The following is a 26,424-nucleotide window of genomic DNA, read 5'->3' on the forward strand; positions in this document are numbered from 1 at the left end:
GACGGCAGTACACTCTGAAAGAATACTTAAGTATAATCCATCTTTTATAATGATTTTAATTTTAAAAATATTTTTGAACCCTTTTAGAATGGGTTTACTTGCGTCTTGAAAGTTTTGAATTAACTAATTATATTTCAAGTAAAAATTACCCAAGCTTTCTTTTAAAAAAATATATTATTGCTTTTGTTTAACAAACCTTAATTTTTTTGTAGTTTTGTGGTTTTAAAGGATTTTTATAGCTTGGTTACCTTATGACAAAATCTTTTTAAATATTATGTTGGTCTTACAAGGGTTCTAAGAATCCCATCAATCCTAGCAAAAACGTTTAATGGGTCAATTTTGTTATCGATTTTTTATTTGGCAAGCTTTTTGATTAAACTGTTTATATTATACATTTTATTATGCTACAAAAATCAACAATATAATATTTTCTCAAGCTTATCAATATTTAAAGAATAGTTAAAAAAATAAACTTGCTTGGAAATGAAATATTTTAACGCAGCTTAAAGCCATATACACATCTTACTCTTTAATTGTATAAATAATCATTGATTTGAGTCCATTATGTTTTATTATATAGGTTAAAGTCCATATGAACTGCTATATGGATTTCTGACATCCCTTTTTTTTACCATATTTAATTTCTAAGTGCACTCTCTGAATCTATCCATAGTAGTCTAGTTTGGCGTCTTACAACACGTGTTCAAACCAAAGCGGACAACAAGCCAACTGCAAGTGTGTAAGGGTACAGGACTTGCCAGCAGCTACCAAAAAGGATAATGGCTAAGCCGAGGCGGTCCAAGCATGACAAGTTGACTTCTTCCAGGTCCGCGCCTCTTTGGCTCAACGGATCCCAAAAAACAAAGCCAGTCGTCTTTTCTGGGGGCCAGGAATAAAGGCCCAAATCAGGCAGAGGCGTAGTAAAGATTTCAATCTTTCTGCAGTCACGATGAGCCGACACAAATGCTTAAAGCCAAAGCCGGAAAACCCGGAACCCTTACCCTTCCGAGGTTTCTGGGTGTTTTTGGGGGGTCCTTAAATTTCCGTTGCAGTCATTTCGGCGCATTGTTCACAGTTCAGAGCCCCTAATTGCTTCATAAACATTTCTACAACAGGCTGGGGCGCCAGCACAACAAAGGCGAGTTGAATTTGAATGCTGTAAATGGCAGGACATTTAAAATTGACAAAATAATCCCCCAAGCTTAGTTATGCCGGCCGAATGGTGAATGCTAAATGGTTGGTCCTTCTTCTACAGCTCCGTTTTCTACTTTCCTGCTTTTCTCCCATCGGGACCATCATTTGATTCCGTTTCAATCGTCCTGCTCGTCCATCAAGCGCCTAAATATGCCAATTTCACATTTAATTGAAATTTGAAAAGTTTTTAATTGAACGCAGATAAATTTTCAAGGCCTGCCAAAGGAGCCTGGTCATGTCCTTCGAAATCACCCTTTCCACTTTGCCCCTTTCAGATTGTCATGTTGCTAGTTTTGCAATTATTTGCCAGCCATTGTGAGCCCTGACAAATGCCTTCATTTCCGGCCAGTTGGCGTGCCTTTCGTCCTGGTAATTGATATTGACGCCAAATTTGATGTGAAATTGCCTGGCATTGAGTATTGCTCGCACACACAGAGTTCGACAGCGACTTTTTGCGCAAATACTTAGATGAGACCCCTGCAAAATTTTCCACCGACCCCTTCTCTTAGCTTACTCGGTTATGTAATTGCCAAATGACATTTCTGCTGCCTAACCTTGGTAGCAAAATTCTCAACCTACCCATCCCCCAAGCAGTTTATTTGCCTGTGAAATATGGCAAATGCCGGGCGATTATTACTTACTTTGGGTCGCGTACTTTATGAGCCTCATAAACTGTAACGACAACATGACCGCATTTCCAAATTTTCGGTTGCCCAGCTGAAAAGCACAAAAATTGCTTTTCAACTCAGGGGCCAACGAGGCGTATGCGTAATGTGAGTGTGCAGCATTGCTTATGCAAATGAATGGGCGTACTTGTATTTTTAGAAAAAGGAAATCTCTGCTCTTGCGGTTCAAGGTAATTGTGATTCCGAATCCCACAGCAAGTTCAGTAAATCTGTATATAATTACGTCGCCAGTCGCTGACTGATATTATTAATGTTCAGTTGCGGCTATATTGTTGTACTCTCATTGCTGTTCTTGTTGTTTATTCTGTTATATCTTGTGCCTCTAAGACATATTTTAATTTGTCTTGTCTCTGCATGTCTGTGTCTCAGATTTTCCGCAGCCTTGATAAGGCCGCCTAAGCTATTAAAAGTTTTAATGTCTTTAATTTACCGTCTTCTCTGGCCAACAGTCCTCTTTTCTTCTCACATTTTGTTTTTGTCATAGAATAATTAAACAGCTCCTCTTGGCTTTGTCGCCTTTTAGTTGTTATTTCTGTTTGCTTAGCGCTACGATATTTTTGTGGATATATTTTAATTGCGCTTATGGTCTGAAGGACCTCTTGAACTATATGCTTGCTCTTTATTGGATTTCTGTGTTTTCGATTTATTGCTGTGTTCAACATGGCGTATGAGTAACAACTATTGCCAAGCTGGGGAGAAAGCTTCCTTTACACACAATATATATATATATATATATGGTGGAGATATATAGATTTATATACAGGGACAGTGGCTTTTGTACACAACGCTGGTGGCTTCTCGGCTTTTTGAGAGCACTCAGGCAACATTCATCGACGTTGTTTACTCGCCTGCTATTGTTTTGCTTAAACTTTTCATTGATGTTGGTTTTTCCAGCCACCCCTCAATATCTTGGGCTCTCGTCTTTATTGTCTGCCAGCGCTGCTGCTGCTGCTGTTTTTACCAATTAAGTCTTAATTTCTTAGAAAATAAAACTTTTCGGCTCCCAGGCATTGTTGCTGTGTCTTCTCGTTGTGAATTCCCCGAGCTGCTTGGAGCCCGCCTTTGGTTAATGTTAATGGCGTAATTGTGCCACCTTCGCAACGGGGTCAGTTGTTGTTGCTCTATACTATATAGCCCCTGCCTTCGACTTTAAACCGCAATTTAGCCGAGAGTTCGAAACTGAAGTTTTACACCGCAAGTTGGTAATTGTATGTCTATCTTAGGCTGTGTGTGTGTCTGCGAGTGGTACGCTGGCTGCCATCCCTCAGATTGCTGCAGGTGTGAATTATTTATTTTCACTTAAGATTTGCGGCGCGGCTGGGTCCTGTCCTGGTCCTTCGTAGTTGCTTCTTGGTTAGTCACTCAGCTCCCCTCTTGCGAACTCCTAACCAAGGGCCCCTCTTCACTTTTACAGCTTTAAGCAAAAGTTTTCGCTCAAAAGTCAGCTGCAGAAGTTGATTTTAGCCGACCGAGAGCCGCAAGAGATGCTTTTGTTTGTTGCAAATAATATAATAACAAAACAACAGGGCAACTTTGTGGGGGGATGATGAACGCAATGGATGACCCTTACGGCGAATTTTAAAATTAATATAGATTTAATATACCTTTTTTTCGCTTAAAATTAAGAAGATTATAGCTGGCTTATAGTTAGAGCAGTTTTAAATTATATAAACCAATTTAAAAATTATCGAATAAAGTGTCTAAAAGTATGCTGTAGAAATTAACAGTCGTTGTTCGGAATAAAAATTTTAAAAAATAATTTGTTGCACACTTTTAGGCACGGTTGGTAAAGATATCAAAACTCAAGGAATTTCTATAAGTTTTTTAATACTTCTTGTCTTCAAAAACGATGTAAAAAGCTGAAGGAATTTAGTTTCGTCTAATATTCCCCATTTCCAACCTTTTTCCCAGGGTATGCTGGACCTGCGGGACAGACGAATGGGATTTTTGTGCGGTCCTGGGAGTCCTGGAAAGTTGTCGTTCAAAATTAATTTAGAATTCAGTACATCTTGTCTTGCGCCACTACCTTTAATATTGAAGCACCTAGCTTTTTAGTAAATGTGTAGCTTCCACTCTGTAAATTTTTTAATTAGCTTCAATTGATTGACCTTCGGTCGGCATTTTATAATTACGCTCGTTCATAGCACTTTCTTTTCCCCAATTTTTCGCTTTCTTTCGCCGTTTGCCGCGCAATCAACGTGCAAATTATTATCAATTTGGGCGAAGTGGGCGAAAGGAGTGGAGGACTCCGATGCAATCGGATCCTGGATCCTTTTCCGGTGCCTTTCGCCCGGCCACGGCTTGGTAATTTTAATTGCGATTTTTTCCAACCCCCGCCCAGCGGAACTGCAACACGTTTGGCACATTTTGTTGAAAATTCATTAAAAATGACGTCGAAAAAGTTTGCATTTCACCCAGTTTTCTACCATTTCTCCCCTGCCTCGTTTATTCAGTGCGAGTAGCCCTGGCTGTTCAATCGTTCTTTCATTTCATTTGATTTGCCTTTGCTTTTGCCGCTGACATTCAGATTACTTCAATCGGTATCTATTTAACTTCAGTCGCAGTCATTTGAATTTTTAATTAATCGCTCGGCTGTTTGGCGAAAGTCAGGTGAGGAATGGAAGGGAGCAAGTGGAATGCAATCAGCGCCAAAGGTCACCCGCCCACCTCCCACCTGAACCCACTTTGATTGGATCGAAATATTTTATTTTGGCCAAAAGCTGACCCCTTGACATTTGCATGCGATTTCGACAGTTTTGCATGTCCGAACACAATTAATTAGGCTGCGAGGCCCAACAAATGTCCAAATAAAAGTCAGCGGGGCCAACGAGTTAAATTAATGGCAAAAGTGAGCGGGTTTGAGGTTTTCGGTTTCGGTTTACGGTCATCATCAGAAGTTGGCCGAAACGGGCTAATTGAGCACAAAAACCCATTTCCAATTGGCTGGACCTCGAACTTTCGACCATATGCGACGGCTTAGCCCGACAGCTGTCCAATTAATTAGAAGCCACCAGAAATAGCAGACGGACTATGACGAGGATGACTCTACCACTGAGCTGAGAACTGAGAACTGAGCCGAACTGACCAAAGTTTGCATTGGCAAATTAATTACTGAAATCGTAGAAATTTGTCTTGCCATAGAAGCCCACTACTACTGTTTGGCTCTCGAGATGACTTCCTGGCCAGAAGTTGCGCCCAGTTGGCCAGCCCCGAAGTTGCAGTCCAACTGGAGTTGAAGCACATAGGATATCCGTGTATGAATTTGTATCCTCCTGCTACTGCTATTCCTGCAACATTTTTGCTCAAGGAAGCGCCCGGCGGGCTAATCACACGAGCGGTATGAGAGGGCATCCAAAACTTTTGCCTCGGCATCCAACAATATTTGCTCTGAGTGCATAATGACAGTCAAAGTTGACACAAATGAGCATAGCTTGTTACTAATTTTAATGCGCTTCGGTGCACAGTTGGTCCTGTGCAAAGAGGACGAAGGGGGTCGCAAAGTCCTGGCTGGTTGGCTGGGATTTTTGGGGTCAGGGATCAGAAAGTTTTGTGTTGCGGAAATTACTCGGAATGCGGGAACGGGCTGTGCATAATTTTTAATTGACCCACGGGGTGGGTGTGGAGTTCTCGGCGAGTTACTAAAATATTTTCCAAGTTAATTCGATTTAGAGAAAACTTGAGCCATGACTTACAACTTACAACTTGGCCAATGAATTATGCAGGCGACACGGACACGGGCTCTTATACCCAACCATACCTCATATTTCCCATGTTCAGCTGGGGTTCGGCTCTCTAAAGTATGCATGAGCCATGTACCCGGAATTGAATTGCCGTTAAAGCGGGGAAATTGCTCTTGATGTTTAGCAAACATTCTGCCACCTGGCAGTATGAGATTGAAGGTGGGGAGTTTGCTGCGTTCCCAGCAGCTCCAACCGCCGGAAAAGTTTGTAGATCAAAATGAAAGTTTGCCGTTGTTGTTAATCCGTTGCACGGCATAAAAACTATGCGAAAGTTTAACTACACAGCGCAGGGAGTACAGGCTAGCAGTATTCAGTGCTCAGGATTCTGGGCTCCAGCATGCAGCAACCAGGAACCCGGATCCCCGGCACATGGCATAATAATAATCCGTGCGGCAAACCTTTTGATGAGTTCAGGCCAAAGCGGATGAGAAAACGGGGGCCCTGAGCCAAAGTAGCTGTAAATAATTGCCAAAACTACTTAAGAATGCTGCACAGTGAAACGCTTCCTCAAGGATCAGCAGGTGGGCTGTGGATGGAGATAGTTGGGGAGAAAGGGTTACGGATAGAGAAAGTAGAGATGCCGCAACAAAGGCCCCGATTCCAGCCAACTGCAGTGCACGCAGACAACCGCCATTGTTGCTGCAGCCGCCAACGTGGCACTAATTAGAAGTATAAAAGGTGCCACAACAACAGTTAGAGAGCAGAATCATCCTTATCCACCCAGAATTCCCCCAGCCCCGTATTTTCACCTGCCTGAGCAGCAGTTAAGCTTTGTCTGTCGAGCATGCAAATTATAGTTGCTGCGGAGGCGTCTGGCGGCTTGAGACACTGCCACGCCTACTTCTGCGCCTACTATCCATATATAGAGCCACTGCTGGCGTTTCTTGTTTGAAATCCAAACAGTGGCGAACACTGGGGGTTTCTGAAATCAAAACGTTTACGGTCTTAACCCAAAGCGATCTGAGTGGGGTCTTTGCTGAAATTGACTATGCATATTAAGGGGGTATAACCAAGTTGTGACAAATGCACCTCAATAAATTATTTTTGAGTAGTCACGAAATATTTTAAACTTTTAATATACCTACTGATATCTTCAAAACTTAGCGTAGAATTTTGAAATCTTTTATAAATTTGCCTAAAAGTATGCAACAATAAACTTTAATACGAGAATATATATTTTATTGCATACTTTTAGACACTTTTATAGGTGTTTTTAAAAAACGAACAATTTCAGTTTGACCATATCTTACATTTTAACCATGCTAAGTATCACAAAAATCCTTTCTTTCGTTGTTTATTTAAACTTTCTTGCACACCTTTCTTCTTAAATATTCCAAGTCCTTAAAAATGTAACACCGCAATCTGAAAGATCTTAAACATTTTAATGGTGAAATAAAAACCCCTTGGAACATTTGCTACACTCGCCCCTGGATCCGAGCAGTTGCTACCTGCGCACTTTGCCGCTCACGTTAATTAAAATACATCTTGAGGGGCCGGGCAAATGTGATTAACATATGAATGGCACATTGTCCGCATAAATTTGCCATTGAGTGGGACTGTGGCTGTTGGGGTCTGGAGTCTGGTGTCTGGAGTCTGGGGTCTGGGGTCTGGGGTCTCCGGTGCGGTGGCTTCTATGCCCTGTGGTCACTTGACATCTTAAGCGGCCAGAGACACGGGCGACCTCGAGGCGCCTTCAAAAGAGTTTCCGGTATTTGGGCGCACTCCGGGGCTATTCAGGGGTTATCCAGGAGTTATCCTGCTGGGCCCCCATTTTGGGGCTCACTACTCCCAACCTTTTAATGTGCCATTCCCCAGACGCGTCACACATAATTATGGCGGATGTGCTGCCCAACGAAGCGTTAAGTCGAATTCTCGGTTCCTCCCCGGTATATCCTGAGATACCCGAGGCTCCTACGAGATGCCAGTTGCCATTTTGTGCCCTTTCATGGCTTTCAGACCATGCATGTATTTTATTTTTTATGCATTATCATGTAACTGTGTGCCTGCTGTTATTCTTGTGGCGGCTGCGTCGTCTTTCATTATTATTTATGCTTTATTTATATTTGTACGCACTTCCTGGCCGTAAAACCCCTTACAACTTGGGTGCCACACGGCGTATGCGTCATGCACGCCTACATTCCAGGCTCGTGAATCAAAGGAGTAGAACACATCCTATGACTTCTGTGACCATACACTTCCATCTCCGTCTCCAACTCATTGTTATGCTAATGGCCTACGATATATGAATAATAAGCCGGCCACAACGCGACTGCTGACCACACACTTCAGTTGGAGGCTCTGATTTCGAGCAGATCCTGTGGGTCCTGTGCGATTCGTCCTTTGACTTCAACGACAACGTCGACAGTTGTCGCTTCAGTTATGCAAATGCCGTGGAGCAGCAGCAGGAGGAAGTGGTCGAATATTTGATATCTTTATATCTGTTTTTCGAGAGCAACGCAAATTGTTTTCCTCTGTTTCTGTTCGGTGCCTTCATTCAGACGAACTGTTGGCTTATAAATCTGTTGGCCCCTTAAGTCCTGTATGCCGGCAGCTGGGTGTACAAAACCCAAAGGAAGTTTTAAGTTTAGTTGTCGTTTCGTTTCGTTTCGGCATTTCCGGAAGCTCTTAAAGGCCCAACTCAGAACACGTGCATATAGGTATCTATATCCGAAGGACGAGAGGGCTGGGTTCGAGATGAGCAATCGTAAAATGCGAAATTTTATGTCTTTACCAGCCTAACTGTTGCTCCGAACTGCTTTTTAGCTTTTTTGCCGGACGGCTGCCATAAATCCTGACTCGTGCTTTTTAATGTTCACCTTTTGTGTTGGCTTGCAGCTCATTTGCCATTAATCTGACGAAACTAAAAGTGAGATAAACAAACCCAGATGGACTAGCTGGCGAGTTTTTCCTCATTTATTACCGGGGAGTTGTGGAGTTAATTCTGCGTGTGGTTATATTACTGAATAAATAAATGTTATATAACTTTACACAGTCATCAAAGGGTTTGGTTTATACAGGAATTTAATTATTAAGCATATGTATTTCATGAAGTTTTCAACGAATACAAAATTTATAATAAAATATCTATAAAAGATACGGTAGTTTCCTATCGAAATAAATTAAAGGCAAATATTAATTTAAATATATTAATTAAGAACTTTTCTTTTAAAAAAAAATAGTTGATAATATTATTAATTTTTGAACAAATGCTTTATTTTCTGATCCCTTCTAGAATCTCTGGAATTTATATTATTTTTAATATTCTGTTCTATAGTTTCAAAATAATATATTTCTTTTATTAAATGATTAATGGTGGAAGTGATTTTTGGAGTGCTTATTAACTGCCAAATGAATATTTTATAGAATTAGGCAAGGTCTATAAGTCTTCTGCTTCGTTTTTTGAACCCTTTTTAAGAACCTCTGGAACTCGTGATATTTTTCCCGTTGTGACCCCATTTTTATGTGGCCCAGGCACGTTTTATTTGTTTAAAGAACTATTAAAATGGCATAAACAGGAACTCGAATGGCGATGGCAATCGCACTGGTGGGCCAACTGGACTGGCGGACTGTTGGCCTGGCTAACTGGCAGTGCCAAAGTTTTATCTGGCCAAGAGCAGTGGTGGGGCAGGGGGGGTTATTGGAGGGGGCCAGCTGGAGCTGCTGTTGCTGCCTTTTGAGCGCATTGTTGTTGGTCGTATTTGATTATCGCATTTCATTTTGTGTCGGGTGAATGTAGAAAGTTGAATGCAAATTTGCATGACACCAACAGAAGCGGCCAGTGGGTGGTGGCTGATGATGATGTTGGGCGAGGGCGAAAGGAATACGGCAACAATCACACCAAGCATCATCATCATAATAATAACAAAGCAGCCAGAGCAACACTGCCCCATCCTGAGGTCCTTTTTTGAATTTGTTTTTTTTTTGTTCTGTATTCCTTATTTTTACCCCCTATTGTAGCCAGCCCAGGCTGTCAAAGTTTTTAGGTATCATTTCAGTTTATTTGAATTATTCATAATCCGGACGGCAGCGTAAGAAACAAACAGGCAACTCAGACCAGCAGAAAAGCTGAAAAAGCTGGCCAAAGATAACGGAAGCAGCAAATAAAAATCATTCATTGTAAACATTTTCCCCCATTGCAGCAGAAAGTTTTTGCTGGCAAACAAAAAGGGAAACGTAGCCGCAGCTCAAATTCGATTCAATCAACAAAGAAATATGGAAATACCACAGCGATAAAGGCGAAAAAATTCGCACCATATTCGAGAGCAAACTGTAAATTAAGTGAAACATTAAATATTTAACTTGGGTGAAATTAACTTTTTGTGGGTTTTTCCAACGAATCGCACCTGTTGAAGATCTGGGAATCCTTTTGCTGCCCTACAAGAAGCACTTTCTGGGCTCAAAGTATCCCCCTCAAGTGCGCCCATGCAACACGCAAATGCCTAATAGTCAAAGTTTACTTTCCACTCTCGGCCTTTGTTGTTCTTGCCACAAGAGTTTTGGCTTACTTTCTTCTACAGCTATTGAACTCTTGTTTGACTCATAGTAAAATGTGCAATAAATTGAGCACTTCCTGGGACTTCAGAGGGGGGACAGGTGAAAGGGGAAAGGAGAAAGGTGGCCTCCACTCCGCTCACGACAGTTTACGACAGTCACGCGATATCCTCCTAGCGTTATAAATAGAAGGGCAGCGTGCCCGAACTGTTTGTAAAAATTGAATGTTGGTTAGAAAAGCAACACAGTCAATCACTCAGGCATACTGACAAGATAAGCACCGTGAAAAAATGTTAAATAGATCCTAAAAGATTCGGAAAATTATTCGGCTTTAAAGGGAACGTATTATGATCACAATTTATCACCTAGTAAACTCCGAAATTTACTCAAAGCAACAGAAATACTGGACACAACTTGGAAGGTAATACCTCGTTGAGCTTGTAAAAAGTTGTATTTTTGTCCTTTTTTTTAAGAAGGGAATGAAACCCCTTAGAAAAAAACTTGGCCACTTGGGTTAAAAGTGATGTGAATTATTAGTTGGGATCCTTAGCTATTCAAAACCGTTGTTACATTTCGTTACATTTTTCCTAAGTTGCTAGGAAAATTCGTCCAAAAATTCATATGTATTGCCAAAATCACGAAATATTTTGGCAAAAACAATACAAGAGAAGTTCTGAACATCCATAGATTGTCTTACCTCGTTAAAATCGAAATAAAATTCACAATCGATTCACATTCCAATATTTTTTCCGATTATTTTCGCATAAAAATGTGAAAAGGGCGAAAATTGTCAACAAAAAATAATACAAAATCACCATGTTTGCCACTGTTTTTGTAAAGGTGGTCACTAATTGGACAGTCATTCCTCTGAAAAATGTTATATTATATGTATAAATAAAAAACGGACTAGTTTTTCCTGACGCATTTTAACGTAGAAGTTAGAAAATTTTACTGGAATTTATTACACGCTTAATAATTCTCTGAAAAGTCATAGAAAAAGTTTAAAGAAACTTTTTAGGACCTTAAATTAGTGTCTTGTCAAAGGGGGACCTGATTTTTCTGAGTGAGTGGGCAGATAGGCGAAAAATAAGGAGGTGTGGGAGCAGCAGGAAATTAGCACAAACTATGCCGCAAGAAAAGTTAGTTGCGAAGCCTAATAAGCGGCGCCCATGGACTAGGACTATGAGTCCTGGCCATACCCCACAACCATCATCCGCCCTGTTGGCCGACGATTTGCCAACGTTTTCACTTTCACATTTGCGTGATGCCGCTGACGTCGCTGCCTCTGTCGACGTCGCTGTCGTCGCATTGCGAATTCCTGGCAGCAGCGGGCAAAGTTTTAGCATACTTTTCGGCGGCGGCGACAGTATTTTTTGTGCACTTGACATGTTTTGACACGCTCCACGCTCGTTGCTCCTTCCAAAATCCTTTGGCGCAAAGGGAAGAGAAGGAGGTCCTGCGCCTGCCAGGACGAAGCATGTTCGCCTTGCCGCTGGAGTTCGATATTGTTTTGCGCGCCAAAAATGCTAGCGATAATCTGGTGAGCCAACTAACAATTACCACACCTGCCCTGGCAACTCACCACGTTGCCCAGGACAACGGCTATGGCTAGCAACCCTTCCAGTCAGGACCTTCTAGCAGGACCTTTCCAGGCGACGCTTTCCGTTTGTTTACCTGCGCGGCGTGTTGCTTTAGTTACTGACCAACAGCCGTTCGCAAAAGGCCATTTTTCCACGCTTGTTTTTTCATTTCTCTCTCACTGTTTGCAATAATTTCTGCATGATTAACGCGAGAATATGTTAAATTATTAATTGGCCGGCCGGCGTGTTTTGCATTTAACGTCCAGCCGGAGGTGTGATGCGTTTGGAAAAAGTAATTGCTTTCGCCCCGCCAATCAGCCACTCGACACACGCACAAAAGGCCGGCTGACAACCCAACGAAACAACCACCAATAAATAAACAACACTACACTCCACTCGATATATATATACATGGCATTTACCATATACTTTCACCAAAATATTTGCTGGCAATTAAGCCGGAGACTGTGAGAATTACGCGATCCATCAAACGTTGCCCGTGGGCGGCGGCAGTGGGCGGGGCTGGTATGTTGCCGTGATGCAAATTGATGCAATATGCAAATGGCATTTTAATTAGTTTATTAATCGGCTGCGGCCTCAACTCAGCAGGTGCAATCGCCTGCCCATAATTTTCCGGCGGGCGAAGTAATTAATTTTTGAACCCTCTTTTAACTGGATTTTTCTCGTATTTTTTTGTTTTTGTAGCCCCAATTGCTGCGGCAGCGGGACCGAAGTCATCGCAACGCGCTGCACTATTGTGCCGCGCAGGACGTCGATCGGAGCAAGGACCTCGTGGCGGCCGCCAGCATCGCGATCGCAGCCCCCGAGCTGCTGGAGTCGGCGGACGAGGATGGCTTCACCCCGCTCCACCTGGCCGTTATCCAGGGCAACCTGGCCATGGTCAACCTGCTGCTGGCCAACAAGGCGGACGTGAATGCGGTGGACAACGAGGGCCACTCGGTGGTGCACTGGGCCACGGGTGAGTGTGCGGATGGCAAGCAGTACAGTGGAGCTTCCTTAACAAAAATCATTCTATCCCACCAAAAAAATAAATATTTTATGAGATGGAATCGATATTATTTGAAGTTCCTACCACAAACTAATTGATCTCTAAGACTTTGATTATTAGAATTAGTCTATAGACAACGGATTATTTATAAAACAGCATTCCTAACATTCGATGTATGCTTAAGCATTTTTATTATTATAAAAAAAATGAATATTTGTGTACAATGAGAGTTTGCTTAGAATCGAATGTTAACAATAAGTTTCTAGAATACGTTTTTATAATCCAATGTCTAATAATCCTCTGTAGCCACTGTAATCCTGTTTTTTGTACAATTTTATTGATTTAATAACTTCTTTTATTTGGTCACCTAAAAGCAAACAATTTTTATTTAATCTATAGTTTTGTTTGCATTAAACCAGCCAAATAGAGAGCTAAATTAATTACATTTGCAAATAAAATATAAACTATTTGTTTAGGTCCGCAAGCACTTTCCAATCAATTAAAGCCATAAAAGCTGTGTGTATACATGGTCTAGAAAAGTTTTAATTAATTGAAGTGTACTGTGATTAACTAATTAATATGATTAATTTGTGCTGACTGCGGGTGATAGAGGAATCAATTTAGTTTTAAGTAGATTAATAAAAAAAAACATATATGCAAATTAGTAATATGCGTTAATTAATGAAAAATATAATTTAATAAAATTAAATTTAATTTGTATTATTTATGAATCCTTTTCAGTATGCGGTGAGGTGGAGTCCTTGCGAGCGGTCCTGGCGGCAGGAGCAAGTGTGGCCAAGCCGGACGCCAATGGAGGTACTCCGCTGCACTATGCCGCCCAGATGTGCGGAGCCAGTCACGATAGCAAGCAGCAGGCCAGTTCCAGCACCAGTTCCAGGCTCTCCTTGGAGATCCTGGGCATCCTGCTGTCCCATCCCCAGAGCAGTGTGGATGTCCAGGACAAAGATGGTCGGCAGCCGCTTCTTTGGGCCGCCTCCGCAGGATCGGCCAAGGCAGTGATTGCCCTGGTTAAAGCGGGTGCAAGGGTGGAGTCCTCGGACAAGTGAGTTCTTTATATAACCTCTACTATAAACCATATATACATATCCTAATCCTTTCAGGGATGGCCTCACTGCCCTGCATTGTGCTGGTTCCCGGGGACACACCGAATGCATTGACACCCTAATAGGCCTTTGTGGTGCCCCCACTGATCTCATCGACTCCAATGGCTGCACAGCCCTACATTATGCCGTGACTTTGGGTCATGCAGATGCCACAGCCAGATTGTTGGACCTGGAGGCGGATCCCAATCGTCAGGATCGCAAGGGACGCACACCAGCCCATTGCGGCTGCTCCAAAGGACAATTTGAGACATTGAAGTTGCTAAAGGATCGCGGTGCAAATCTCTGGCTGCGCAATGCCAAGGGGGATCTCCCACTTCATGAGGCCGCTGCCTCTGGCAGAAGGGAGCTCCTGGAGTGGCTCCTCAACCAACGCCCCAAACAGGTGAACACCACTAGCAATGATGGACGTAGCCTTCTGCACATTGCGGCTGCTAATGATTACACGGATATGTGTAAACTTCTACTGGATTACGGAGCAGATGTGAATGCCGTGTATAGGAATTCCAGAGGTTTGGTCCTGACACCACTAGATGGAGCTTTGCAAAGGGGTCACCGCTCCACGGCCAAGTTCCTTCAGGCCAATGGGGGTCAACCGGCCAATAAAGTAAGATTGTCGAGCAGAAGGGTTGGAAATCCCTTCCATGAAACCAATGCCACGGATATGGTGAGACCTCTGAAGTATGTGGAGAAGGAGGAACTGCATGATCTGCGTAGCTCCAAGAAGTATGTGGTTTACCTAAAGCGCTCCGATTCGGATAATGGGAATGGCAATGGTAATGGTAAGGCGGAGGAACCCGATCCTGGGGACTGCAGCTGTTCGGAGCAGACTTACCGCAAGGAGCAGCGTATGAGGCACGTTTGCCGGCGACACAAGAGGAGGCAACTAAGGAGGCGGACCAGCAGTTGTGGCGAATCCAAGCACGAGCGATGCAGTGAAATCTGCCGCTCCAAGAGCAACATCGAGATTCGGAGGAGGAAATCCCGCGAGCGGTACGCCAGCTCCAGTGAGTGGGAGGAGGAGGACGATGAGGAGGACTCCTGCGAAAACTGCTGCTACCACAAAAGGCAAAAAGATCGAGTGGTTTCCCGTAAGCGATCCACTTCCTCCAGGAAGTCAAAAAACCGAGAAGATAGCGACGAGGAGAATCATACAGCCAACTCTTCGCCGGAGAAGGGTTCGCGGAAACCTCTGACCGTTAATGGGGATCATCAGGCTAGGAGCTCCAGTGCAAAGGAGCCACCCCCATCTTCGCCCACCAAGGAAGGCACCTTCATCAAGTCACCAACCCAAAGCGCCAAGAGTGAGCAAACCGCTCCAATGGACAATCTTCTGGTGGAGGAATCCCATGCAGTGGAACTAACAGATGAAGAACAGGAGGCTGCCAAGTCGGTGGTGACACAGGTGGACGTTCATCATGATGCCGAGGAGAATCAGACTTCCAAATCTTCCGAGGAGCAACCAGCTGTAGAGGAAAATGTTAAGGAGAAGGAAGAAGCTAAGCTGCAGCTGAGTGAAGAGGAAACCCAGTTGTTGTCCAAGGAAGTGGAGCAGGTGATCAAGATAGCAGCCACTGCGCTAAGCAGCGAGTCCAAGAGTTCCTCCAGTGAGGAGAAGCCAGAGGAGAAAGAGCTTCCCAAAGAAAGTGAAGAACCTGCAATGGAAAAACCTGAAGAGGTTGCTAAGGAATCCTCAAAGCCTCCAACCCCCAATGCGCCACCACCCTCTAAGCCTGCCACGCCTCCACCACAACCAAAAGAGGGGGCTGGAGGAGAGAAACCACAGCCAAATGCCAACACTGCCGAAGGGGTTGAATCTGTGGCTTCAGAGCCACCTTCTGATGGCAAAAAAACCGAGCAGATTGAGCAGGCTGAAGCCAAACCGAAACCAAATAGCAATCCTAGTCCAACACCCACTCCGCAACCCACTCCTCCACCCACCGCTCCCCCTGCAGAGCCGAAAAAGCCGCCAACCGCACCACAGCCACGCCCATCCACAGCCCAAACGCCCACCTCCCAGCCGAAGGAGCCACCGCAAAGGGAACAGGAGACGAGGCGCTCCTTCACACTCCTGGCCTCCGATTCGGCGGACGATGACCCAGTTCCCATTCCGAATTCCAATCCTCCAGCTTCAGCTTCCGATGAGCCAGCCATCGAGCGGAAATCGAGCTTCCAAGTGCTGAAAAGCGATGACTCCCTGGATGAGAATGGCAAGAGACCTGGTCGCAAGGTCGACTACGACCAAGCAGGCAATCAAGTCTTTCAGGTGGTGAGCGAGGGGGCATCTGCGGTCCAGTTGCCCAGTGCCTCGGAGCTGGAGAAGATGGAGTATGACTATGAGGAGTACGATGAAGAGTACGATGATGATGATAGGGATGGTATGGATCCAGAGCATGATAGTGCCTTGCGACGCTTTCTCAGCAGCGGAAATCGACATGGAGTTGGAAGTTCTGGAGCTGGAGCAGGAGGATTGGGTGGAGCAGCCGCAGCTGGAGGATCCATTGCAGATGACACATCAGAGGGGATGGGTAATGGAAGGAAAAGGCGTCTTAAAAAGCGCGTGCGCAGCGGCAACAAAACGCGCAGCAATTGGAAAAACTCTCAGGACTCACGCGATGGCAGCAACATGGCTTTGGCCACCACTAAGGATCAGGACTCGGGCTTTGAGCCCAGTCCTCGGGCGGAGCGCAGCAAGATACCCACTCTGCGGTCCGCCCACACTGCCCACATGCCGCGTCGACCCATCTACGCCACTTTGGATGGAAGATCCTGCAGCAGCAGGATGGAGAACCGCAAGCCAGGCGATAAGGGAGCCTGCGACATGGGAGCCGTCACCAGGTCCATACAGCGCAACATCAGGAGGTGAGTAAACTAAAGGAAAATTGAAAAATTATTAAAAAGGTCATAAAAATACCTTGGGTTTTATAATGAAGATATCTACAAGTATGCAACAACATACTGTGAATACAGTAGTCCAATAAATTCCTTTTAAAAGGGGACCTAATACATCGACATAACAAGTAATTTATCAATTCTAGTGTCTTATGTGCCATCCTGTAATAGGATTTTAGTCAGCAGAGCTCTAAGAGAAAGCTTATACGTCATTAAAAAATGCCACCGAAAGCACTGGTCTTAAAATCATTTTAAAAGAGCTTAAAAGTATGCAACAATAAATGTAAGACCCAAAAGCCTGACGAAACCATTCCGTTCCATTTTTATTGCATACTTTTTGACAGCATTATGAAGCATTTAGAAACTTGTGATTTCTGTGACAACTTTTTTAAAGCCTTTGGCCATCAGCAACAGACTTGATGCAATTTTACATTAAGCCCTCGAAATGTGTCCCTTTTTAGATTTACAAAATTCCTGAAAAATATGTATCGAATCGATTTATGCAAATGGTGATGGTAAACTTATAAATTATCCGATTTTTCCCCCGTGCTCGAGGAAGCGGGACAGATTGGCCGTGATTGTGGGGAGTTGCGAGCCCCGGAGAGTTGATGGCGGGATTCATTCATTTAAATTAATCTCCAGGCAGTTAGTGGCGCCAGCGACGCTGCCTTTTTGGCCGTAGATTTATTTACTTGATGCTTGATTTTAATCAACTTGAATGTCCCACTGCCACTGAACCTCCTCGCATTATATCACGCGCGCACTTCAGCTCCGCAGTTGCGGTATCCCCTTAATGTAATCAAACTGGACGAAGCCGGCCGCCTTAAAGTTAATTTAGCCAGGGATTTAATAGCCTGGACGGCATTTCTCATTTCTTTTCTTGGCTTCTCTGGTTTTTTCTTCTTTTTTTTTTGGGCTGGCGGTTGCTCCATTGTTGCACTGGTCAGCAAATAAATTGCCCAGCTTCCGTTCGCCATAAAATGTAGCGCTTTAAAGTTATTATAATGCGGTTAAAGGCAATAAACGCGGCATTAATGTTCATTTACCGTGTACTTGAGCATGAACTATGAATTCATAAGGATTAACTGCAAGGACAACAGGTGCACAGTGGTCCCTTTTTGACACATTTATTGGTGACAACTTATTTTTCTACTCCCCATTTGTCTGCTTAATTACCAAAAGAATAAAGAAGAAATGCCCCCAAACGTAACTCATAATTAGGTCAAGTCCAGCACTGCCCTAATATCCTGGCTGATTTATTCCACTGCCCTCGAATGCCCCGAAAATCTCGTCCGCTACCAAACCTCGCTTGTCATTAGCCGAAATGCTCATTTCCGGCAAAGAGTTGCGCATTTTAATTAGCTGCACAGAATCCTGGGGGGGGTGAAAGTGGCAAAGAGAAAGTGGTGAAAATGGTGGGGCGGGATGGCTGCCCACCTGCTGTGGGATATTTTGTTTATGCAGAAACTTGAACAAAATATGAAAATTAGCCGCAAGCAGGCAGTCGTACCCGCTGTCTGAAAGCAAAGTCTTTGGCTCCGTTTACAACTCGCTAATGCTAATTGTAAATGGAATTAGTGCAGATTAGCAAGGGCATTTTTAGAGGTCCTCGAAGGCAGGGACGATTACCATTTGTGTTCGCTCTTCGTTTGCCGGCTTGTTTCCGGAAAATCCTTTTGTGCCACCCCCTGGGGGATTTTCCCCCCGGCCATATCCCCAGCCCTCTAAACTCACACTAGCAAATGGAAAGTGGAAACCTCGTGTGGCTCTAATTTAATTTTGTCATTCCTTGCTGGTGAATCGCGCAGATCGATGGCCCTAAGCTGTTGCTCAAACTTAAAAGTCAATTGTATTTATTTATGGTATTTGCATAAGCCGGGGCCCGCAAAACTTAATTAAAAAGCATAAGCTGACTTTTATTAATTTTGCTAATCTGCCTTGTAGCCCATGAATAAATTTGCAAACATTCACCGACAAAGAAAAACAAAACAAAACAATAACGTAACGAAAACAGAAGCGAATTCTCCGGCCGGCGAGCGCATTTCATAAATAATTCTTTCCACTTGACTAATGAAAATATTTAACTCGGCTGTTTGCATAAGCCAAAGGAAGAGGAGAGCTGGATGCCAAAACCAGGAGAAGTCAGAAGAAACCAGCAGAAACCAGAGGCGCGATTGCGCCATGTTAAGGTTTCGACAAATACGCGGCGTATACGCAATGTACGCAAAACCGAAAGTCAAACAAGTGTCTTGCTCAGCAACTTTCCGAACAAGTTCCTCAACAAGTCGACGGGGGTGAGTCAATTAATTCCCGAAGAATATACGCTCGACGGCATTGGTGTGGGCGAAAATCCAAATAGAATTCACCCGGCAAAGTAAAAAAAAATGCTAAAAAAAATAAGTAAAAAGTGAATCCATAGCTCCCAGTCGAATACTTTTTGCGGAGTGGAAGTTTTGCAGGGGGTGTCGACCAGGAAAATACCATGAAAAGTGTGTAAATAGAGACTTTATTTTATTTCGTATTTTTTTTTTCATTTTATTTTTGCATTCGCACGCTTTCACACCGGTGGACCCGGATCCGGGCAACTTTATTTTATTTTTTGTTTCCTCGTTTTGGCTCCGAAGAGATTAAAATTTTATCTGACGCATAAATTAAACAAATAACTTACGAGTTGGGGTGTCCCAGCAGCACAGGTGAGATTTGGGATTTTTAATGTGCGCTCACGTAATTGACGTTGTTAAATATTTGGATTTCGTTTTTCGTTTCCGACCCCAAGTTTATCTGTTGTCCTTGGGCCTGATTTTCCTTTTTTTTTTGGACCGTGCGTGACAGGATTAGGCATATTTGTTGACCCACTTTAAAATGTTGATACTGATAGTTGCTATACCAAAAAATTCATTTAACTTTGAGCGATTAGTTTAAGCCTTAACCTAGCATCTTGGTTTTCTGGGTCTTCTGGGTTTTTCCCCGGAAATTTCAGCCAACCACTTGGCCAAGTTTCAAGCACGGGCTCAGAAATATAGCCATAATGAAAAATGAAGCGGTAAAGTTTTCGTTGGCCGCAGACTTTTCGCGAATTCTTTGGGGGTGTGCGACTTTGTCAACACTTTTGGAGGCCATCGATTTTCCAGAAAGTACTAGATAGATATAGGAATGCAGGTATGCAGGACACGATTCTCTGGGTGTTTCTGGCCCAGCCATTAACACTTGGCAAAAGGTTCTCCCAGAGCTTTTGTGTGTTGCTTGTGCGGCACAAATTGCCGGCGGGCTGGACTCGTCGTTGTTGCAACTTGTGCAGCGCTTAATTTCTTTGCATTTTGTTGTCGTTGTCAGCGCTGGGGAAAAGTGAAAACTGCGCCTACTCACTGCCGGTGATGGTGGTGCTGACTTTGCCGCCGGCGGGTTTTCCACTTCATCCACTTTGGCGCTGCGTGCACTTTTTGCCTGTCACATTTGTGTCGCAAACAGGAAGAGCTGGGTGGTGGCTAGGTGGTTGGGTGGTTGGGTGGTTTCCAAGGTGGTTGGGTGGCCTGTCACTCAGTGGGTCGCTGCAAGCGTTGGCAGTGGAAAAATGTGCCACACAAAATCAACGCGCACAAGAAAATGAAATGAAAGTTGTACTAGGCGAACGTAGAGCGGAAACGGAAATCAGTAGCAGTAGTGAAAAGTGGGCGGTGGTGGGTGTTGGCTCGCAGAAAATAAAAAAAAAGAAAAGGAAATATGCCAAGGACAGTATTGCAAAAAGTATTTGCACAAAGCGAAAGACTTGCAAAGAACTCAAGCGCAACCGAATGGAGCCAAAAGCGAGGCGTAAAATTGAAAAGCGCTTCGGCAAACAAGTGATGGTGATGATGGCCATGATGATGATGATGGTAAGATGGCCATAGCCGCGATAAGGAGGGCCATGATGATAAAGATGACCACCACTGGTGGGGCAGCAAAGCAAGCGGAAGAACGATGGACCGCTTTGAAGTCGCGCTGCGGGATTCCTTCTTGGCCCCTTGGCCAATTTATTACGCAGCTTTTGGCTCTCAAGGATTCTTACCTATTTATTACCTGCCTCTCTAGCTCCGACCCACCATCCATCCATCCATCCATCTATCCGGCTAGCATCCATCCCACGAGCAATGAACTTTTGTTTCAAAGTCAAATTGTTTTGCATAATTTCGCGCTGCGCAGCCAAGTGGCGAGCAGTGTCAAGCGGTCTCCTTCTCCTGGGTAAACAATTTTCGAAAAACGCCGCTCCAGCCCGGCTTTTTTGCACACCAAGTGCCCTCGACAAATTTGCTTAGTTTTTTCGGTGAATGCACCTCCACTGCCGCTGCTGCTGCTTTTGCTTCTGCTCAGCAAAAAGCAGAAAGCACAAGCAGAAAGCAAAAGGCTCGGACGTCATTCGTTGATTTAGAAGAGTCGCTGGCCCGCAGCCGAGTTAAGGGAGCAACTTTGAAGGGTCACCGAGATGCATATCCTTATCCTCAATCTTAAACCGCTTAAAGCCCTGTTTGCCTAATTTTTAATAAAATTTCTAATAACATTTTATGGCTCAGAGGGTGCCGTTGGCGGCTTTAATTTGACTCGCTTCTCTTCTCTGGGCCATTCTCAATTATTAATAGAATTTTTTCCGCGTACGCACTTTAGTATTTTTGAAATTTTAATAACATGATGCCTTTTATTGCGCTTGTAGCTGGTAGTAAGAGCAGAAAGGAGGTCCTTTTTGTGAGCGGAAACAGCAGGGAACAGAGCTTTTGTTTGACTCGCGAAATATCAAAATGACAATTTACGTACATTTGCTAACATTTATTTTGCAAGGCCCTGGCAAAGTTATTTCGCGGATGATGGGGACAAAGAAAAGCTGCTTTTTTCTCTATCTTCTTTTGTTTATATGATATCATACATCCCCACAGATATTATATGGAACGCAAGATCTTCCAGCATCTGCTGGAGCTCAAATCGCTACAGATTCGCTCCAGTAAATTGAACGAGGCGGTGCTGGTAAAGCGGGCAGTGGATGACTACCACAAGTCCTGCGTCCTTTTGGGCGGTGAAACGGGTACCCGACTCAGGCGCTACAACTTCAGCGAGTACACATTCAAGAACTTCGAGCTCTTCCTCTACGAGACGCTCAAGGGACTCCAACGACCGGGCACCAACAACTTCCAGAACATCAACGAGGTGTACGAGGAGGTAAGGACCATGATTAAGTGACGCCGCTCCTCCAAGTGGCTCATCCGGTTTTATCCCATTTCGCAGGCGGAGCGCCGGCTAAGTCCGGATTACAATGCCTACGAGAAGGCGCTGCAGTGCACCACCAAGACGCACCGATGCCTCCATGCGGCCCATGCCTACACGGGAATACCCTGCGCCGCTTACAGTAAGTAATATTTTCAGGAAGCACACAGAAAAAAAATTGCGGGGGCTAAAGGAACTCCTCTTAAACAGAGAATTAGGTTAATAAAAAATCAACAATAACAATTTATTTTAACACTTAAAGGAACTCTCTCATATTTAGTTAACTTTTTAAACTACCTCAGTTTTAGATAGATTCTTTAAAAAAAAATATATAAATACAAGGGTAGACTTTTTGGTAAATCTTTGTTCCAAGTATAAACCTAGATTTATTTTTAGAGAGTACTTTTCTTGTTTATGTCAGTTAAAATTTAATTTAATTTTAAACTTATGATGCTTATGTTATATTATTTTAAATTTGTATAAATATATTAATTATATCCTTGTCTTTTTTCCGGTTTTTAAAAAAGGTTCTACCTGGATGTTCAATTCGTAAAGAGCCATTATTTGAATTTCAATTGTTTTTTATACCTTTTTATACGGTTGAGGATTAGTTATTATTTAAGGTTGATAAAAACCTGTTTGACTTGTCAAACAAGCTTTATAGATAAGGAAAAAAATGGACTTTATAATCGGCTTATTTTTTTCTTAGCAAAAAAGTATGGAATTAACAGCTTTAATAAATTATTTAAATAGTAAGAACTTTTTTGGGCAAACCTTTTTTTTTGTGTGCCGCGCCTTGCTGCCCCGATTGCTCGAGGGCTTTAAGCGGCTCTGTGCAAGCGTGAAAAATGGCACCAGACAGGCTTTGGCTTTGGCCAAAAGAGCCAAAGAGTCAAATCGCCCGGCCAACACTGGGCTGGCAACACTTTCGCCGTCTTTCGGGCGGGGCAGTGGGTCAAGCGTGGGACGAGCGGACACTCGAATTCAAAGCATCTCCTCGGCAGCTGCGGGCCATAAAAATATAAATCCTAATTACGAGCAGTTTATTCAGTGCGGGGCAAATTAAAAATAAAAATTCTCGACCCAGGCTTTTCTGGCTTTCAACTTTTTTATTACATCTTCAGTGCGGAACTTGAAGCTGGAGCTGCCTCTCAAAAGGATGCGTCCAGTTGGCTTATGCCAAATTAAAAACGCATTCATTTGTGCTGCTCCATAGCCATTCATTCCATCCACCATCAACGTGCCCTTGTTTATGCTGGGTTATTTTGCTGTTGGAAGTATCCAGTAATCCCCGGCGAGAAGGCTCTTAATCCCGACTGCTCCATTTACTCATTAGTTCTTAGCCAACCATGCAATTCAGCTGAGTGTCGCACCTGCAGGACGCACCTGTCACGGTTTTTGTAGAATCCCTTGTATAACCATCATTAATCTAATGCTTTGTCAACGGCTCTTTTTTTGCATTGCAGTACCCATGATGAATCATCACACAATGCCAAAGTTCGGCTTTGGATCGTACAAGAAGACCGGCAGCGTGAGCAGCTTCTTCCTGCCCAAAATCCTGACCAGCGGTCGCGCCTCCAGCGGACGAGCGGCGGGCGGCATGGGCGGCGGTATGGGTGGCAGCGCGAGCGGCAACCGCTGCAACCACAAGGTGGCGCTGGAATTGTCGCACGGAAAGAACAAACAGCTAATTTCACTGCCCGCGGAAAAGTTGGACAGCAATAAGCGATACTACGTGACGTTCACAGTTAAGGACTCCTCGGGGCCATCGGCGTACCAGCAGCAGCAGCAGCAGCAGTAGTGCGTATACGTAATGTGGCGCACAGTGCGTATACGCCACGGATGGATGGATGGCCATTGCCATCGGGCATCGTCGCGGGATCCTGCGCCCGCATCCTCAGGCTCCTTTTTATGCTGTTTTCTGTTTTCAGTTTTTGCTGCTGTTGCTGCTCCAAATGCATTAAAACAATGCCATCGCAACATTTTGTGTCGCTGCTCCTGCTGTCGCTGTTGCCGTTGCTGCAATTGTTGTGGCCACCCGTTGTCCGCTCTGCCTTTTTCCATTCGCTTCCTGTGCGGGACGCTGGAGTATTACCGCGGCAAATGGGGGTTTTTGCAGGGTGTATCGCGGACGTATACACTCAACCTATTAGGTTGGCAAAATTAAATTTATTAGGCTCGCTATGCAAGCTCTTTGGCTACTTAATTTTAAGGAACTAAAAGTCCAGAAAGGGTTTTGTATTTTATTTTTTTCGGTAAGCTTATCTAAAGATTAGATAATAATTTTTAATTTGGTTTAAAGTTTTAGATTAATTTAAGAGAAAATAACTTTAAAAAGTATTTAGGAGGGAGTCAAATAAATCACTAGTGGTTTAAAATCGCTATCACTAGGTGTCTAAAAGTAGGCAGTGAAAAAGGAAGGCATTTTTTAGGCAATTCAAGGTCGTTTAAAATAAATTGTTGCCTACTTTTAGACACATTTGTAAGTGATTTGCAAATTTTACAGATTTTATTGGATTCTTCTATAACTAATTTTAGAAAATCTCCTTTAATTAAATAAGTTAAAGTCATTGAATAGCTCATTTTATTTATTTATTTTTTGTTTAACCATTAAATTTACCCAATAATAGGGTATAGAAAAGTCTACTCCCCTATTTTTATTATCGCTGTTGTTTCTGCTGCACTTTAAGATGGCCAACTGCTGATAATGGATGATGGCTCTGCTCTGCGGCTGTCAGTTGAAGTTGTCACGCCGGCAGCGATGCAGGCAGCAAAAGCATAGCAACAGCATAGCAAAAGCAGAAGCAAAAGCAGCGGCAGCAGAAATTGCTAAGGCAACGGCAGCTTAAATTATGTGCTCCTCCTTCAACCCCGGGCAGTTCAGTTGTTCAGTTGTTTGGTTGTTCGGTTGTTCAGCTCCGCGCTGTGTTGTTTGCCTGTTTCGCATTCTTTTTTGCCGTCTGTTTGTTTGTTTGTTTGTCCGTTGGCGCTGCCGCTGCGCTTTTATTTCAGTTTTTCATTATCATTTTTTGTCGCAGTCGTTGGGTTTTTTTTTTGAGGGGGGCTTGGGTTCGGTGGGAGCCTGCTGCTTGGCATCCTCCTAATGCCGCAGATAAGCGTTGTTATTAACGCTCGGCTTACCAGGACTAGGCGACAGGCGTGAGGACATGCCGCCCATCGTCGCTTTTGTCCCCAGGATGAGGATGAGGAGGGAATTCAGCAGGAGCAGCAGCAGCAGCAGCAACAGCAGAAGAAGCTAAAGCAGATTCAGAATCAGCGAATGAATAAATGTAAAATATGTACCGTGCATTTCTTTGGCATTTCAACATTTTTACTTTATTTGCAATTTTATTTACTTGTCTGCTTGCACCCTCCTCCCAATCTCCCTACCATACCATACCATACCATACCCTACCATCCCATACCATACCATCCCAGCCGAGCCATTCAAGCCGTTGTTTGTTTGTTTGCTTACTTCGCGCTGAGTGCATTGTAAATGGAGAATAATTGCATTGCATACAAAAAGCGTCGCGATTTTTAAATTGTATAAGCGAACAGGAGCATCAGGAGCAGCATCCTCTGCATTCGCCGTTAAATGATTTCTTTAAATATCAAATTATAAGAGCGGAATGCATAATAAATTCCGCATTTTAAGAGTTCTCGTTCCGCGTAGACCTAAGGCAGCTGTTGCAAAATAAACGTTGAAAATGTCTAAATTGAAGCGGCTGTTTCATGCATTTCGCACACACAGACACACGTGGCTATAGTCAAAACAATGGTGCCACGCCCACAGCCCACAGACCACCCACTCACCGCCCACATGTCCTTGGCATAGATGCGAAAAGCGGGCTGATTGCTCGCTTCGCAGGCGCCGGTATCATTATTTCAGCATCTGCCGAAAGGACGACTGCTGACAAAAGGAACAGGCTGGCAAAAAGGGAAAACATTTTTACGGCATTCTCGGCATTTTGGCAGCCACCTCGCTTTGCACAACCACCCACTCAATCCACCTCCTCTTGCTCCCCCGAAAGTCCCAGCTTTGGGCCTGTAAAACTGGATGGCATTCTTATGGCTGCCATGAATGTCAGTCGGAGAAGTGGCTCTTACAACCGCGGCGACTGCAGCTGTCAGCCAACCAGCGATCGCAATAATCACCGGGCTCAATCGAAGCCATTATGAATTTCACCAGGGCAACCACTCGGCCATCCGACTGCTAATTGAATTCCAAACTGGCCTTTGCAGTGGCCCCCAGCGAAGGGTTGGCCGTTTTATGTTGGCCGGACATTCTGGCAGAGACAATGCTGACGTGGCTGGAAGTAGCTAGACCACGTCTTCACAATATGGAAACTGTATCTTCAGTCTTGCCTTTAAAAATAAAAAATTAATTGTAAGTTTCTTGAATTTAATAAAAATGTTCCAATCGATAAGTAAAACTCTTAAAATCTGTATTTAAACTTAATAAGAAATAAAAAGTTTCTGAAG

The 26,424-nt window shown here is 43.8% G+C and overlaps 1 protein-coding gene across 4 annotated transcripts in view; it reads left to right on the top strand.

The window, feature by feature from the left end:
• LOC118877721 (inversin-A) overlaps nt 1–24,491 on the top strand; it is a 33,559-nt gene extending 9,068 nt beyond the window's left edge. For 2 of the 4 annotated variants that reach the window (XM_065865906.2, XM_036817658.3), the window contains 6 exons: nt 12,397–12,670; nt 13,442–13,763; nt 13,822–16,683; nt 21,618–21,897; nt 21,964–22,084; nt 23,409–24,491. In XM_065865906.2, coding sequence (XP_065721978.2) covers nt 12,589–12,670; nt 13,442–13,763; nt 13,822–16,683; nt 21,618–21,897; nt 21,964–22,084; nt 23,409–23,743 — 4,002 coding nt within the window. In that variant the 5' untranslated portion in view covers nt 12,397–12,588 and the 3' untranslated portion in view covers nt 23,744–24,491. Of the gene's footprint in view, nt 1–11,559; nt 11,652–11,816; nt 11,984–12,396; nt 12,671–13,441; nt 13,764–13,821; nt 16,684–21,617; nt 21,898–21,963; nt 22,085–23,408 lie in introns of those variants that run through there. The other 2 variants (XM_036817659.3, XM_036817808.3) reach the window with 2 other exon arrangements.
• The last annotated feature ends 1,933 nt before the right edge of the window (nt 24,492–26,424 follow it).

Source organism: Drosophila suzukii, chromosome 3 (assembly GCF_043229965.1).
Source record: "Drosophila suzukii chromosome 3, CBGP_Dsuzu_IsoJpt1.0, whole genome shotgun sequence".
Taxonomy (NCBI): domain Eukaryota; kingdom Metazoa; phylum Arthropoda; class Insecta; order Diptera; family Drosophilidae; genus Drosophila; species Drosophila suzukii.